At 46.7% G+C, this 14,501-nt stretch overlaps 1 protein-coding gene across 15 annotated transcripts in view; it reads right to left on the bottom strand.

The window, feature by feature from the left end:
* Positions 1–14,501, bottom strand: part of SYNE1 (spectrin repeat containing nuclear envelope protein 1) — a 603,546-nt gene that overhangs the window by 394,299 nt on the left and 194,746 nt on the right. For all 15 annotated transcript variants that reach the window (XM_075596504.1, XM_075596505.1, XM_075596506.1 and 12 more), the window contains 2 exons: positions 2,723–2,830; positions 576–713 (listed from right to left, as the gene is read on the bottom strand). In XM_075596504.1, coding sequence (XP_075452619.1) covers positions 576–713; positions 2,723–2,830 — 246 coding nt within the window. The remainder of the gene's footprint in view (positions 1–575; positions 714–2,722; positions 2,831–14,501) is intronic.

Genomic DNA, 14,501 nt, shown 5'->3' with positions numbered 1-14,501 from the left:
TTTCATAGAGTACAACGGACCAATTTCACTTCCAAGAGACATTTCTTCAGCAAACATCAAGGCTCATAAGTGGTGCCAAAGCTATTTGACATGTTTTGGAGTCATAACGCACCTTAAGACCGATTAAAGTGAATGGGCAATAAGGTGTCTTCCAGCACCAGAAGGCATTGTACGGCATGGCACAGCTTAGTAAATATGGCCCTTAGTATTTTTTGTCCTTGTACATCTACAGGTGCACTTGCACTAAACATCATAATGTATACATGGAATACAGTGGTGTCTTATTAAGGTCCGCTGGACATCACAAGGGCTGGCACCGAGGTGGATCATGTGACATCCAGTGGACATCCTTACATTTTGATTTCAAGGGGAGTTGTGGATGCAACTGGAATGAAAGGGGAGGACATCCTCTTCTATTTTCAACATCTGGGATGGGGTTTGATCATGTGATCTGTGCACAAGCAATAACATGGTTGCAGTGCAGGGATGTTGGTGGAACTCAGGTTAAAGTGAGAACAAATGGAATACCTGTATTTGAACGGAACTATATTTAGACAAATAGAAATTAAACTTACCCTCGACGAGACTCTCTCCCATGCTTGTTTAACCATTGACTGATCCAGTGATAATTTGCCATCTCTTCCCAGCGGCAAGGTTGCAGATTCTATTTGTTTTCTCTTGACTTCATATTGAACTCTGTACTGTTTAAATGCCTGCATAAAAAAATAAAATGACTTGTTAGAAATACACAATGACTAACTGATAGCATTAACAAAGCATACTAAAAATGATGCAGAGGATCCAGTCATGCACTGGCTGTTTTTATACATTTACACGGGAAAGTCCTATGTATTCTCAAGTGACTTAAAGTGGCAATAGAATAGGCTTTTTAGAGATTTACAAAAGTAAGTTTGTTGGTCTTTGCCTCAAGGTAGTTCACATGGATAGCATGTGTTAATACTCAAACCCCACTTTTCATTTTGCTGACTAGCATGATAGTGCACAGTTAACAATGAATTAACGAATGTGAATTAATCCATTGAGTGGAAATTAATGGATTGTGCACATCACACTGCTTCAACCAGGTCTTGAATCCTGGACATAATCATGGACATGCAGACTAGATATGCTTAGGTCAAATGTATACTAGTACAATCTATGATACTCTACTTTGGCATTTGTATTTTATTAGTTGTATGATCTCTAGTGAATGTGGTTTTTTTTTTATGCTGAAATCTGTTTATATCTGAAAGCAGCAAAACCCATTGCATTTCAGCTTTTTATTTATTTTTTATTTATTTAGTGCTAGAATTGATGCAGGGAGGATCTGTGTGAGGATTGGACCTCAGTCCCGCCTCCGTGACGTGTCCTGTTATGCATTGGGTGACGCCCCTCATGCAAGGGCCGCAGTACTCCTGCCGGCACCAGACCTAGGCTCCACCCCCGCGCTGCGTCCCGTGGCGCAACGGAGGATGCTCCTGTCTCCAATACACGGCGGCGTCGCATGACCAGAAATACTCGAGGGGTTAATGCTAACTCTCTGCATTACTCCACAGCTGGGATACACTCCGCCCCTGCCTATCAGTACACAGTCTATGTGTGATGACTCACTGCCTGCAGCCTTCCCATTGGCTCCCTGTGCTTTACATGCTCAGCCAGCCCTTAGGCAAACTGGCTGAGCATAAACTTGTATTTATGTACTTGTGCTTGCCTCAAGCATCCTGATGCCCTGCCGTTGCTCAGTGTATTCTGCTTGATATCTTGTACCTTTGACCTCAGCTTTAACCCGGACCTCTACCTTCTCTGACCCCTGGACCTCGGATACGAACACAACCATTCTGACCTCTCTACCCCTGGACCCCGGCTACGCCCAACGACCATCCGACTTCTCCAATTCTAGACCACGGCGAGTATTACAACTATCCTGACCTCTCCTACCCTGACCCAGCTACACGACTACGACTCTGCAATCCGGACACGGTTGTGCGGTTGTTGGTCACTGTATTCTAACATCCCCACCACAGCCCTGCGGTCCCGTCCTGTTCGTGGTGAGCACTCGTTACGCTCTGGAGCTGAACTGTGTTAATTTCAGCTCCATGAACACCCTGCTTGAAGAGATATTTACCTCCGGTGGTGCCAGTATCTCTGTGGAGTTTAACTGCCCCAGTCACGTCGGCCAATAGGAATCCGCAAGGGATGATGTCACGGTTCCTATTGACCTGCAATAGGCTTGCTGGACATTTAAGCCTTCATTTCGTGAGGCACACAAGTACCTTGACTGATCCCAGGCAGTAAAAGTGCCCTGAGCTGGTGGGAGAGGAACGGATGCTTAATAAGACTTCAAACATCTCATTGTGTGCAGACAGCATGGGTGTCAATTACTGCGGGAGCTTCCAAACTTACGCCCCACAATGCCTTGCAACGGTGCATGCAAAGTATTGTGGGGAGTGACTTTGGAGACTCCTGCTGTAATTGACAGTTATACCACCCACGCATAGGTGCGGTTTGGGGCCTTACTAAGTGCTCAGTCTGCACACAACTCAGGAACCCACTATACTGCTTGCGATCCGCCATTACAGATTTTTGGGGTTAAACCCCTTGTACACATCTCACGAACCCCCTGTGGGGAATCACTTGTTTAGATAACATTAAAGATTGAGAGGATACATTTAGTTATGTCTTTAATAATAAGGTTCAGAAACATAATATTGCTATACAGTACCTGATATTTGTCTTGTAAACTGCAGTCTACCATTTGTGCACGGGTAATGTCTCTTTCAAATTGTTCAAGCCAAACTTTCAAGTCTCGTAGCACCAACCTGTCTTCTCTCTGTCAAAAAAGTATGATTTAAATAGTAAGTGCATAGACAGATATTGTTGGTAGTGTATTGTCTTATTAATAATGGTAGTAACACAGATGTCTTAGCTCTATCATATCAACACTTTTTCCCATTGTACCTGCTCTAGTCATTGTTCATAAACTTGTACCCATTAGGATTGACATAAGTGGCCATGTACTCTACATGAACTGGTTCGCCTTCCATGTATTATATTCAGTCAAGTCAATAGTACTAAAATAAACCCAATCCTGGCTTTGTATTTCCATTTGCTGCTCTGTTCAGAGTTTTCATAGTAATAGAGTATGATTGGGTTTTCGAACACTTGACCTGGAGTTAGTTTACGGATATATCTATTTCTTCAGATGCCTTTCCTCAGTGCTGACAGACACATACTATACATAATCATTTTAGAGATATACTTTCCCCTGGTTTCCCTCTACGCAGTAATCCATGCTTTCTTTAGCCTTCTTAAAGCTTCATCAAGCTTTGCCCTTACATACATAAAAAATGTGTGCTCCTTTAAAGAGGCAATTCAAGCAGCTTAAAATATAAAAAATATATACAGTGTATTTGTTTTAATATATGCTGCCCTTGATTACCTTTATTGAAAACGAATTACCTAAGCTGCTGATCGATTCGTTCTCCCGTGATCAATCATCAAAATCCTGTTTCCAAGGGTTCACTAAATGGCTGCCTTTCAGTTTAAAATCAATACTTCAGTGTAACTCAGCAGCTACAATGTATTCGTATATTACTAAGGTAACATTATCTATTGTTACAATTTGCAGCTCAAACTGCTGTGAATATTGACAACAAATTATTACAAACCGGAAAGTGTTACAAAGATCTTGCACTGTTGGGAACGTGTTTAAAACCTTGTATAGAAATCAAAGGATTATCAGAATATTAAAACTCATGAAAAATGGATTAAGAGTGTATTTTTTTTTACTGTAGTAAGTATTATCTAATACTACAGAACTGATTTATTAAAAAATAAAAAAAACACAACACACATGTAGGATATTGCATGGATTGCTCCTTTAACTGTGCTTTAGTAAATAGAATCCTTTCTCTTTTGACATAAAAAGTCACAAGAGATGTTTTGACACAATGTTTCTGTATTAAAAAAATGTTACTGAACTACAGCAAGAACTTCAGATTTCTATCACGACTGCACTTATTACCTGGAAAAGGACAATTTAAAGAACAGGCCCCAGAGAGATGAAAAAAACTGAAAAACAATTGCATTTAACTTGAAATTAGATTCTTGAACTCAGTGGTGTATTTACGTATAAGCGAAATAAGCAAAATCTTTGGGCTTCACAATTTGAGGGTCCTCCAAATTATTTTCTCAGATACCTATAATATATATTTTTTAACAAGTTTATAATCCAATTAGTTTTTGTCATGAAAATGTCTGTCCATGTAATTATTCAAATAAAAATCTTTCATCTGTAAGAATATTTTTTTTTCTACAATAGGTCTTTTTTTAAATAGGGTTTTCATCGTAATCATATTTTATGATCTCCTGAAGTCTGCTTGAACTTGATGATTAAGAATCACATTTGACAGTATGTGAAATTATTTACTGGAAATGATGAGTAAACATAAAAAAGCTGATTTGGAACAAGATAGAAAGAATAGGATATATACACACATATATATCCCCACACCCAATGCCCCCCCCACTCGCTCTGCCTCCCGCGGTGCCATTGCTGATGACTCCCCATGCCGCCTCCCGCACTCCCAATGCCTCCAGCTGTCCATCCCCCCCGCACTCCCTCTGCCTCCCGCGGTGCCACTCTTGATGACTCCCCATGCTGCCTCCCACACTCCCGATGCCTCCAGTGGTCCCCCCCGCACTCCCTCTGCCTCCCGCGGTGCCACTCTTGATGACTCCCCATGATGCCTCCCACACTCCCGATGCCTCCAGTGGTCCCCCCCGCACTCCCTCTGCCTCCCGCGGTCCCACTGTCGCTGACTCTCCATGTCTCCCACATTCCCTCTGCCCCCCATGCATCCCCCCTTACTGGCGATGGCTCTTTTCTGTGTGTGTGTGTGAGTGTGTGTGTGAGTGTGTGTGTGAGTGTGTGTGTGTGTGTGTGTGTGTGTATGTGTGAGGGTGAGAATGTGTGTGTGTGAGGGTGAGAGTGTGTGTATGAGGGTGAGAGTTTTTGTGTGAGAGTGAGTGTGTGAGGGTGAGAGTGTGTGTGCGAGAAGATTTTGTTGTTCGGCGAGTAGTTTTTTGGGTGATTTGTCGACCACTGTATATATATATATATATATATATATATATATATATATATATATATATATATATATATATATATATATGTACTGTATGTATATCTATATCTACATACAGAGGTATCAGTACCGTGTTAGCCGAGCTTCAATAATCAAAAAATAAATAGATGATACCGTTCTGTGGCTAACGAAATGCTTTTATTTGTGCGAGCTTTCGAGATACACTGATCTCTTCTTCCGGCGATGTTACAATGAAGCAAGCAAAAGGTATACTTAAAAACAGTGTCTCTTGGAATGTTATCTGTGCTAGTCCTTCCCCCGGTGTGGATGTGTTTTATGGCTGGAGGTGTCAAAAGGTTCCTGAAAGCAAGTGATGTAAGAGTGTGTGTGTATCTGTGTGAATATAAATGAATGGAGAGCCCACAGTATATACAGTGCTTTACAAAAGGTGTGTGTGGAGTGGGAGTGGATATAAATGGTGTGGGTATGTGTGGAAATGTGAGAGATTGTAGCACAACTAAAAGTGTGTGTGGATACTATGTGGTCCCTATAGGTGTATAGGGATGGAAAAACGAGGAGTATGAGTATGTGTAAGAGACAGCTGTGTGTGCATACATATAGCACAGTATGTACAGACATGGCCTATAGCGCTCATGGGAAGAGAGTTCACTTGTGTCAGTAATGACTCATAAAATATATATATATACACACACACACACACACACACACACACATATATAATATATATATATATATATATATATATATATATATATATATATATAAAAATTAAAAATGGTTATTGAGGCAAAAAGTGACACTGTGTGCTCATTTGCATGTCATTTCCCAGAATCCCTTGCTGCAGTGGAAGTGCTGTATGCTGGGTGATAATGGGGAAAGGTGGGGTTGCAGACCTGCCTAAGACATGCAGATGAGCATACAGTTATATTTGCATATATATATACCGGTATATATATATATATATATATATATATATATATATATATATATATATATATATTTTTTTTTTTTAATTCTTATTAGACATTCACTGAAGAGTCAACTTCATGTAATCCAACTTCCCTTTCAAATAGTGGGCAAAGTTGCTAAGCAACACATACTGCTAATAAGAAGAGGCAACACAGGAACATGTCAGAAAACACCTACGGACTAATTAAAAAAAAGTCTAATGAAACGGTACTGTTATTTTGGATGACGATTCACCAAATCTTGGCATTTTGCTATTGTGTTTCACATTTATGTTACTACTTTTACTGTGCCAATCTGTTTTAATTTGAATTAGAATGCTATGGATACCTAGAAGCTTTGTAAAACCTATGTGCATAATAAAGACTTTTTACACATTTTGTTATTACAGTAATTTTTCAATGCTATCTATTAAAATACAATGTAGTGATTCTTTAGAATTAAAACTATACGCCCTACGCTTTCTCTCGTTCTTCCTGCCTCACTGCACTCTGCATCAGGACCTGGCAAGCAGGATAATTACGCTCCAGGACCAGATGGTGGAAACTTTCATTATATGCAATGTGCAGTATGTAGAAAAAAAATCTTTTGGGAGTAATAAATCTCCAAAGTACATACATGCACTACAGAAAGATTTATATATGCCATGAAACTTGTACACCTAGAAGAATAATTGTGTTTGTGATAAATCAGCTATAGACAATGTCTTATCTATATTTGCAGAGCAAATACAAGTAGCACTTGTGAGCACATTCACATGTCTCAGACAGGTCTGCAACCCTGCTTTTCTCCACTATCTCTTAGCATACAGGGTTTACACGGCAGATAGGGATTCTGGGAAATGACACGCAAATGAGCACACAGGGTCACCTTTTATGTGTTTTATCCATTTAATCATGGACCCCTATAAGCTTATGTCTGCTGTATTACACAGCTTTCAGGCACAGCCTGGGTTAAAAGAACGCATAACCGGTAAACCTACTCCAATGGCTGTTTCAACATTTTGAGTCTCATCAGTGCAAGGCTGGTGATATTGGCTCTGCCAATGTGAAGTTGGAACATGTTTCAAACACACATTATAAAAGTTATGGTGGGTAAAAAAAAAGTGACAAAAATCCTCCACCATACAGTGTACAGCAAATACAAATATCACTTGTGAGCACATTCATGTCTCAAACAGGTCTACAACCCCAATTTTCCCCACTGCCTCTTAGCATACAGTGCTTCCATTGAAGCCAGGGATTGTATATTAGCAGTAAGTGTTTTGATTTACAGGGTCAATCCCACTTAGCTAACAAAATAAGTGTCTTTGAATAAAGTTGCCATGTTAATTGGCAATCTACCTCAAACTTAAGTTTTGACATTGTAGAAACAAAGGAGTCAACCTTGAGCAAAAATTGCACCTCTGGCAGCTCTGGGAACACAAATTCAAGAGTTTCTTAGTTAGTGTTGTCATCCAGTAAAATAAAGGATGAGAATGGTCACAGGTACCTCAAAGTAACAAAAAAAACAAACAAAAAAACCCCAAAACAAATCAAGATAGCCACAGGGGTCACCCAAGAGAAATTCACAATACTATTAAAATGCGATAGCGCCAATTAGGGAACTTTTGTCAAAAACTCCCATTGACTTCAAAAGTGACGATTTTCTCCCCCCAAGAATTGCAACACTTATGCCTTATACAGTCCTAGTGCCTAAAGTCCTCACGATGCTGCTATTTCCTGAAAAACTGTGCAGTTTGTACCTAGGGAATGAGGGCTTCTGCAGAGTTGAAAATAGACAGTTCAGTTCTAATGCGAAAAAGGAAAAAGGGGGACAGAGGCTGATGATCAACTCAGTCACCGAACTAATACACCAATGTGATTAATGAATTATAGTGATATCTGGTGGGTGCAGACTGACCTAAGATGAATAGACAAAAAACTAAATGGAGGGCACAAGATTGTGCACTTACAAAGAATTCATTTGGTTACACTACCTAAATTTAAAACATAACCTTTATTACAAAAAGGGGACTCATAAAACATATCACTGTATTGTGTGTATAAACAGTAATTTAAAAAAGCATAAAGTGGAACAGCAGAGCCAAGAGACTTTCTAGTTATAAGTGGTTGAAATAATGCCTTTGTACAGAAACCACTATCTAAATAAATGGTAAGTATAGTAATACCATCAGAGAGAGATTAGGTTGAAAAAATTACCCTATTAGTAATCTAAATTATATGCTATGAACATGAAGTTGATATACAAACATTTAGCATGATGATAGGGTATAGCCACTAATAGAGGGAAAGATTCTGAGGTCAAAGTTTCCCCAAAGTATTAAAGGTAGACAGCCAGGTATAGTAAAGACAGCTATATACTCTTGAAGTGTGCGTGTGCATGTGCGTGTATGTATATCTTATACTATATAATTGAAAGCACTGTATGCCTGCCTGCCTGCATGCATGCATGCATGCTGGCTGGCTGTTGCCTGGATGTTCGGTGTCCCTAGGGGAAATCTCATTGGTCCCTTGGGCCGCCCCCGCACACCTCTCATTGGCCTGAGGCGGAGTGACGGGCCAAAGGACACGCAGTGTCTCACACACACACACACACACACACACACACACACACACCTCACCCCCCCCCCAAGCTCACCCCCCCCCCCAAGCTCACACCCCACCCCCCCAAGCTCACACCCCGGCGCCGCGCGTGACATGGGAGGGGGGATGCCCCTCCGGTCCCGGCTCCCCCCTGTCACCGCGTGACAGGCCGCGGGACAGGAGATGGGAGGGGGGATGCCCCTCCGGTCCCGGCTCCCCCCTGTCACCGCGTGACAGGCCGCGGGACAGGAGATGGGAGGGGGGATGCCCCTCCGGTCCCGGCTCCCCCCTGTCACCGCGTGACAGGACGCGGGACAGGAGATGGGAGGGGGGATGCCCCTCCGGTCCAGGCTCCCCCCTGTCACCGCGTGACAGGCCGCGGGACGTGAGATGGGAGGGGGGATGCCCCTCCGGTCCCGGCTCCCCCCTGTCACCGCGTGACAGGCCGCGGGACGTGAGATGGGAGGGGGGATGCCCCTCCGGTCTCGGCTCCCCCCTGTCACCGCGTGACAGGCCGCGGGACAGGAGGATGAGGGGGATGCCCCTCCGGTCCCGGCTCCCCCCTGTCCCAAGATGTCATCTCCCGCTCTCTGCCCCACCGGTCCCGGAGGCTCCGCCTCTCCCTGTTTCCCGCGCATTCAACCCCCCATCCACGTGCGAGCTGCCGGACGGGTGAGGGAGCTGCCAGACGGGTGAGGGAGCTGCCGGACGGGTGAGGGAGCTGCCGGACGGGTGAGTGAGCGGCCTTCACCTCCCCTCACCCCCCTTCACCTCCCCTCACTCACTTCCCCTCAGTGAGTTTACACATGTGCACCCCCTTAACCCCTCTCCCTGCTCACACCAGGGCCCTGTAACCCTTCCACTGCCGGGGAGCTCCGCAGTGCGATCTATATACATCAGCAGGACACATTCTATATATAGACAGCAAATTGCATCTGTATGCAGAGAAATAGATCTGTATATAGAGTATGCCTCTGTGTATACAGTATGATGTGCCTGTATACAAAGTAGCATATTTTATGTGTTATATACAGGACTTTTTATTGTGCAGAGCTCTGTGTATAGTTAGGGTGACCACCCGTCCCCCTTTTGCCGGTACAGTCCCGGTTTTTCGGGAGCTGTACCGGTTTTCTGTGTGTACTGGAAATGTCCCGGATTTTCCTCAATGTGTCCCCGTTTTTTTTTTTTTGTCGCCGGCGGTGCGCGAGTGATTAGCTGCGGTGCGCTGTGCGCTGTGCGCTGTGCGTGAGTCTGCGGCGGCGCGGAGGAGGAGACTGCAGCAGCCCCGCTGGTAAGTATTTTTTTTTTTTAATGCCTCCCCCCCCCCCCGGCAGTTTCCTACCTTGTTGGCCAATCCCCTGCGTCCCGGCATTAAGCCCCGCCCGGCATCATCCTTCACCAAGGACCGGCATGTGGAATGGATGGAAGGGCGCCGTGGGGTGGGGTGGGGTTTAAGGCCAGCGTGCCTCGAGGCGGTGGGCAGGTCCAGGGTGCCGGGGGCTGGGGGCAGGACCAACTTGCCTGGGGGCGGGGCTTCCGCTTCCTGCGGCAGAGCACACGTGGTGTGTGTCTCTGCCCGCGGCTCCTGGCTCTTCTGCGCGGTGTCTCCCCCCCTCTGCCCGCCCGGGGGGATAGGAGGTGGGTTTTTGATCCTTTGCCTCCTGTCCTGGCGCTCCCTTCCCCCCCCTGTCCCCTTGGTTCTGGAGATGGGCACGGGGGCGGGCAGTGGTGGCTGCGCGTTGTTCCCCCATTCTGCCCCGGGAACCCGTGGCTGCCCGCCGGGGGAGGGGGGGCGGCAGTTTACCTTTGCGTCCCGGCGCTCCTATCCACCCCCCCCCTTGGTGCGGGAGATGGGCGCGGGGGTGGGTGCAGGGGGAGGCGGAGAGCCACCTGCTCGTGACTGCCTCTGTACTGCACCGACACACTTATTCGAGCAAATACCCAGTATGTACCTGGCAGATACCTGGAATGCGCCGCTCCTCGCCTCTGACAAGCCCCGTTGCATTTGCCTTCCCAGCCTGGGTTCATGCCTGGCTGACGGGCGGCTGATCTGTTAAATGATAATGATTAGGATTTAATAGGCTGCAATGCTTCGCGTGTCTACCAGATGGCATAAATTCATGAATTGTAATGCAGTATATATATATATACTGTGCAGTATTGCAGCCAGCGGAATAAAATGCTTCAATCTCTGCCTGGAAAATACCTCAATGCACTCGGGCAGAAAACAGTCACAAACCTCAATACACCCGGGTATACCCGAATTCGTGGGACTAGCCGAGCTCGAATAAAGTGTGTCGCCAGTGTATGTACTCCAGTGTGTGTGTGTACCAGTGTGTGTGTACCAGTGTGTGTGTACCAGTGTGTGTGTACCAGTGTCTGTGTGTGTGTGTACCAGTGTCTGTGTGTGTGTGTGTACCAGTGTCTGTGTGTGTGTGTGTGTGTGTGTGTGTACCAGTGTGTGTGTGTGTGTGTGTACCAGTGTGTGTGTACCAGTGTGTGTGTGTGTGTACCAGTGTGTGTGTGTGTGTGTACCAGTGTGTGTGTGTGTACCAGTGTGTGTGTGTACCAGTGTGTGTGTGTGTACCAGTGTGTGTGTGTGTGTGTACCAGTGTGTGTGTGTGTACCAGTGTGTGTGTGTGTGTGTGTGTGTGTGTGTGTGTGTAACAGTGTGTGTGTGTACCAGTGTGTGTGTGTACCAGTGTGTGTGTACCAGTGTGTGTGTGCACCAGTGTGTGTGTGTGTGTGTGTGTGTGTGTACCAGTGTGTGTGTGTGTGTGTGTGTGTGTGTGTGTGTGTGTGTGTGTGTGTGTACCAGTGTGTGTGTGTGTGTGTGTGTGTGTGTGTACCAGTGTGTGTGTGTGTGTATACCAGTGTGTGTGTGTGTGTGTACCAGTGTGTGTGTGTGTGTACCAGTGTGTGTACCAGTGTGTGTGTGTACCAGTGTGTGTGTACCAGTGTGTGTGTACCAGTGTGTGTGTGTACCAGTGTGTGTGTTGTACCAGTGTGTGTGTGTGTACCAGTGTGTGTGTACCAGTGTGTGTGTGTGTGTGTGTGTGTGTGTGTGTGTGTACCAGTGTGTGTGTGTACCAGTGTGTGTGTGTACCAGTGTGTGTGTGTGTGTGTGTGTGTGTGTGTGTGTGTGTGTGTGTGTGTGTGTGTGTGTGTGTGTGTGTGTGTGTACCCGTGTCTGTGTCTCTCTCTCCCTCTCCCTCTCTGTCCCTCTCTCTCTGTCTCTGTCCCTCTCTCTCTGTCTCTCTCACCCTCTGTCTCTCTCACCCTCTGTCTCTCTCACCCTCTCTCTGTCACCCTCTCTGTCACCCGCTTTCTCTCTGTCACCCGCTCTCTCTGTCACCCTCTCTCTCTCTGTCACCCTCTCTTTCTCTGTCACCCTCTCTCTCTGTGTCACCCTCTCTCTCTCTCTCTGTCACCTTCACTCTCTCTCTCTGTCACCCTCTCTCTCTCTCTCTGTCACACCCTCTCTCTCTCTGTCACCCTCTCTCTCTCTGTCACCCTCTCTCTCTGTCACCCTCTCTCTCTCTCTGTCACCCTGTCTCTCTCTCTCTGTCACCCTCTCTCTCTCTCTGTCACCACCCTCTCTCTCTCTCTGTCACCCTCTCTCTCTCTGTCACCCTCTCTCTCTCTCTCTCTCTCTCTCTCTCTCTCTCTCTCTCTCTCTCTCTCTCTCTCTCTCTCTCTCTCTCTCTCTCTCTCTCTGTCTACCCTCTCTCTCTCTCTCTGTCACCCTCTCTCTCTCTCTCTCTCTGTCACCCTCTCTCTCTCTCTCTGTCACCCTCTCTCTCTCTCTCTGTCACCCTCTCTCTCTGTCACCCTCTCTCTCTCTTTCTCTCTCTGTCACCCTCTCTCTCTCTCTCTCTCTCTGTCACCCTCTCTCTCTGTGTCACCCTCTCTCTGTGTCACCCTCTCTCTCTCTGTGTCATCCCCTCTCTCTCTGTGTCACCCTCTCTCTCTCTGTGTCACCCTCTCTCTCTCTCTGTGTCACCCCCTCTCTCTCTCTGTCACCCTCTCTCTCTCTCTCTCTCTCTCTCTGTGTCACCCTCTCTCTGTGTCACCCTCTCTCTCTCTATGTCACCCCCTCTCTCTCTCTGTGTCACCCTCTCTCTCTCTCTCTGTGTCACCCTCTCTCTGTGTCACCCTCTCTCTCTCTGTGTCACCCTCTCTCTCTCTGTGTCACCCTCTCTCTCTCTGTCACCCTCTCTCTCTGTCACCCTCTCTCTCTCTCTCTGTCACCCTCTCTCTGTGTCACCCTCTCTCTCTCTGTGTCACCCTCTCTCTCTCTATGTCACCCTCTCTCTCTCTGTGTGTCACCCTCTCTCTCTCTCTCTCTCTCTCTCTCTGTCACCCTCTCTCTCTCTGTGTCACCCTCTCTTCTCTCTCTCTGTCACCCTGTCTCTCTCTATGTCACCCTCTCTCTCTCTCTGTCACCCTCTCTCTCTCTCTCTGTCACCCTCTCTCTCTCTCTGTCACCCTCTCTCTCTCTCTCTCTCTGTCACCCTCTCTCTCTCTCTCTGTCACCCTCTCTCTCTCTCTGTCACCCTCTCTCTCTCTCTCTCTCTCTCTCTATCTGTCACCCTCTCTCTCTCTCTCTCTCTCTGTCACCCTCTCTCTCTCTCTGTCACCCTCTCTCTCGCTCTCTGTCACCCTCTCTCTCTGTCTCTCCTTCACCCTCTCTCTCTCTCTCTGTCACCCTCTCTCTCTGTGTCACCCTCTCTCTCTCTGTGTCACCCTCTCTCTCTCTCTCTCTCTGTGTCACCCTTTCTCTCTCTGTCACCCTCTCTCTCTCTCTCTCTGTGTCACCCTCTCTCTCTCTCTCTCTCTCTCTCTCTCTCTCTCTCTCTCTCTCTGTGTGTCACCCTCTCTCTGTGTCACCCTCTCTCTCTATGTCACCCCCCTCTCTCTTCTGTGTCACCCTCTCTCTCTCTCTCTCTCTCTCTCTCTCTCTCTCTCTCTCTCTCTGTGTCACCCTCTCTCTGTGTCACCCTCTCTCTCTCTATGTCACCCCTTCTCTCTCTCTGTGTCACCCTCTCTCTCTCTGTGTCACCCTCTCTCTCTCTGTCACCCTCTCTCTCTCTCTCTGTCACCCTCTCTCTCTCTCTCTGTCACCCTCTCTCTCTCTCTCTGTCACCCTCTCTCTGTGTCACCCTCTCTCTCTCTGTGTCACCCTCTCTCTCTCTATGTCACCCTCTCTCTGTGTCACCCTCTCTCTCTCTGTGTCACCCTCTCTCTCTCTGTCACCCTCTCTCTCTGTCACTCTCTCTCTGTGTCACGCTCTCGCTCTCTCTCTCTCTCTCTCTCTCTCTCTGTCTCTCTCTGTCATTCTCTCTCACCCTCTCTGTCTCTCTCACCCTCTGTCTCTCTCACCCTCTCTGTCTCTCTCACCCTTTCTGTCTCTCTCACCCTTTCTGTCTCTCTCACCCTTTCTGTCTCTCTCACCCTTTCTGTCTCTCTCACCTCTGTCTCTCTCACCTCTGTCTCTCTCACCCTCTCTCTCTGTCTCTCTCACGCTCTCTCTGTCTCTCTCACGCTGTCTCTTTCTCTCTCACGCTCTCTCTGTCTCTCTCACTCTCTCTCTGTCTCTCTCACTCTCTCTCTGTCTCTCTCACCCTCTCTCTGTCTCTCTCTATCTCAGTCTCTCTCACCCTCTCTCTGTCTCTCTCACCCTCTCACCCTATCTCTGTCTCTCTCACCCTCTCTCTGTCTGCCTCTCTCTCACCCTCTCTCTGTCTGCCTCTCTCTCTCTCACCCTCTCTCTGTCTGCCTCTCTCTCTCACCTCTCTCTGTCTGCCTCTCTCTCTCACCTCTCTCTGTCTGCCTCTCTCTC

Source organism: Ascaphus truei, chromosome 4, assembly GCF_040206685.1.
Source record: "Ascaphus truei isolate aAscTru1 chromosome 4, aAscTru1.hap1, whole genome shotgun sequence".
Lineage (NCBI taxonomy): Eukaryota > Metazoa > Chordata > Amphibia > Anura > Ascaphidae > Ascaphus > Ascaphus truei.
The sequence above is the reverse complement of the archived record's forward strand: the minus strand, read 5'-3'. Positions and strand labels throughout refer to the sequence as shown.